Raw genomic sequence first — 2,581 nt, 5'->3', positions numbered from 1 at the left:
GCATCACATGACAGTGCTTGATTATAGATTATGATGCGGTGGTGGTGGTGGCAGGTGTGTATTATACATATCAGTTCGGTGATTTTCAAAAGTGAAAATATGTATTTTAAAACATTCTCATATAAAAACAGAAGACCATAATTGAAAAGCACTAAAAGGACCTTTCCAATCCTGGGTTCACCCAAAGAATCTGGATTTTAATTTTTTGGACACTAAGGAAATACCACCTGTCAAGGAAAAAAGTACTTTTTCCTAACACCCGAAAAAAACGGCAGTCAAGGAAGTTAACCTAGACTAATTCAATGATATAAAGATCCTGGGAAACTTTATTTTTTCCCTGTGTGCTCATATACCTGGAATTAATTCTCAAAATATAAGAAAAGCACCCACTCTCCTTTTCCTGTTTCTTGCTCTTCAACATGTGTTATTCTTTAGCCTCCTTCTGCAATTTGACCTCCCTTCTGTTTATTTCCTTCTTCATTTTTCTGCTGCCAACCCCCTCCCTCCTTCTTCCCTCTCCCTTGTGAAGAGCAATGGGAAGGACCTTGCCTATGGCAGCTGACTGGCTGATACCACCCATCACAGTCAAGTATTAGACTTTCCTTCTTTCACCACTCACAGAACTTTGAGAAGTTCTCCAGACACAGTACAGGTTTTCAATGAGATATCAAGCTTTTCTTGGAGGTTGAAGATCCCTCCGCGTGGATTCCCCAGTGAGGCAACGTCAGGCACGGATTCCAGAACAGAATTCTCTTTAAAGCCATCTCCAAATCCCAGGTCGTCAAGACAGTCACCTACACTCTCTAAGTTCCAGTTCCATATGGGATAGCTCTTATGACCACATTCATAAAAACTAGAATACAATTTAAGGAAAGAATTGGTGTGTGTTCACACACACAATCATTCTGTCACTAATGAGTACATTTTTTTTTCTGAAGACAAATTGGTCCAGGAAACTAAATTATCATGTGAATATGACCAGAAGTCAATACCACTCAACAAAGGGCCAGGATAAGTTGCTCAAAATGGTTTTGGACTATATAAGTAACCTTATTCTAAGCAATCTGTTCGGAATAAGGAGTCTATATATTTATTAATATGAAAATAAATATACAAAAAATAGCATGATTAAAATTACTTAATTGGTTTTTCATCCCAAAAGGAATATTTTTTCTTTTCTGTTCATGAAGCAAAACCAAGGTGTTAAGGAAGTATACATTAGGATCCCTGAATATCATGTGTCAACATAAATCATACTTTGCTACACCATAACTTTTTCATGGCATTTTTCACTTCTGCATTCCTCAGCGTATAGATCAGAGGGTTGAGCAAGGGTGCCCCAATGGTATAAAACACAGCCACCACCTTGTCTACTGGAAATGTGGTTGCCGGGCGTGTATATATGAATATACATGGACCAAAAAATAGGACAACCACAATAAAATGGGAGGTGCAGGTCGAAAGGGCTTTTCGCCTTCCTTCTGCACTGTAGTTTCTCAGAGAGTACAAGATGATAACATAGGAGATAAGCAGGATTATGAAACTCACCGTGCATATGGCTCCACTGTTAGAAACAACTAGCAAATTTATTACATAAGTGTCCATGCAAGCAAGTTTCAACAAGGGCTGCAAGTCACAGAAATAGTGATCAATCACATTGGGACCACAGAAAGGCAATCTCAAAGCCAGGAAAATTTGTGCCGAAGAGTGGATACAGGATCCCACCCAACCTAGAATCACCAGCACACTGCAGACATGCCTGTTCATGATGGTTGTGTATCGCAAGGGCTTACAAATGGCTACATAGCGATCAAAAGCCATGAGGATCAGTACGAAGATTTCCATGCATCCAAAGAAGTGGGCTGAAAAGACCTGAGTCATGCACTCCTTGTAGGAAATGGTCTTCCTCTGAGAAACGGCATCCACAATCAATCTGGGGGCAATGGTTGTAGAGAGGCAAGCATCAGTAAAGGACAGGTAAAATAGGAAGAAGTACATGGGACTCCCAAGGGTCCTGCTTCTTTTAATAGTCACTACAATGAGAAAGTTTCCCAACAGTGTGGCAAGGTAAAGCATCAAGAAGACCCCAAATATTGCTTTCTGTTTTCTTGGATCCTGTGTCAAGCCAAACAGAATGAATTCATTCACAGTGGTATTCATCACCATTTTGTTGGTTGCAGGTAAGGTGACCTTGACAAGACCCTAATCTGCAAAGGGAAAAGAAGTGACATTATGGAGAGATCATTAGGTTGAACTCTGTATTCCTTATCTGCTCCATGTTACCCCAACTTCCTTTAATTTCCTATGAATCTTTGTGAATCTGCAGAAGTCCAAGCCTCTCCAAGATCAATCCTTTGATTCAGAAACTAACCCAATTGATTCAAACCTTTGCATTTGGAGAATAAAAAGTCAATATCCTTCAAAATTTTTGAATTCTACAAAGATTGAAAATGGAAGAAATTGTACTTTCCTTGGGCAAATGAATTAGCTGCCTTAAAATTTAGCCTTAATCCGAAAATTGAAATCTGTGTAAACTAGAGATTCCCACATGAAATCTCTAGTTTAGACAGATTCGGAAGTC

The 2,581-nt window shown here is 39.3% G+C and overlaps 1 protein-coding gene across 1 annotated transcript; it reads right to left on the bottom strand.

Annotated features, from left to right (window-relative positions):
* Positions 1–1,251: 1,251 nt before the first annotated feature.
* Positions 1,252–2,166, bottom strand: LOC129511984 (olfactory receptor 4C11-like). Its single transcript, XM_055329224.1, has one exon. The coding sequence runs from the start codon at positions 2,164–2,166 to the stop codon at positions 1,252–1,254; it is 915 nt and encodes a 304-aa protein (XP_055185199.1).
* Between the last annotated feature and the right edge of the window lie 415 nt (positions 2,167–2,581).

The sequence above is a fragment of the Nyctereutes procyonoides genome, unplaced genomic scaffold (assembly GCF_905146905.1).
Source record: "Nyctereutes procyonoides isolate TBG_1078 unplaced genomic scaffold, NYPRO_anot_genome, whole genome shotgun sequence".
Lineage (NCBI taxonomy): Eukaryota > Metazoa > Chordata > Mammalia > Carnivora > Canidae > Nyctereutes > Nyctereutes procyonoides.
This window is presented reverse-complemented; position numbering and strand designations above follow the sequence as displayed.

Bases quoted from the DNA above. Each gene is read 5' to 3' on its own strand.
- LOC129511984 (XM_055329224.1), bottom strand. From the start codon at position 2,166: ATGGTGATGAATACCACTGTGAATGAATTCATTCTGTTTGGCTTGACA.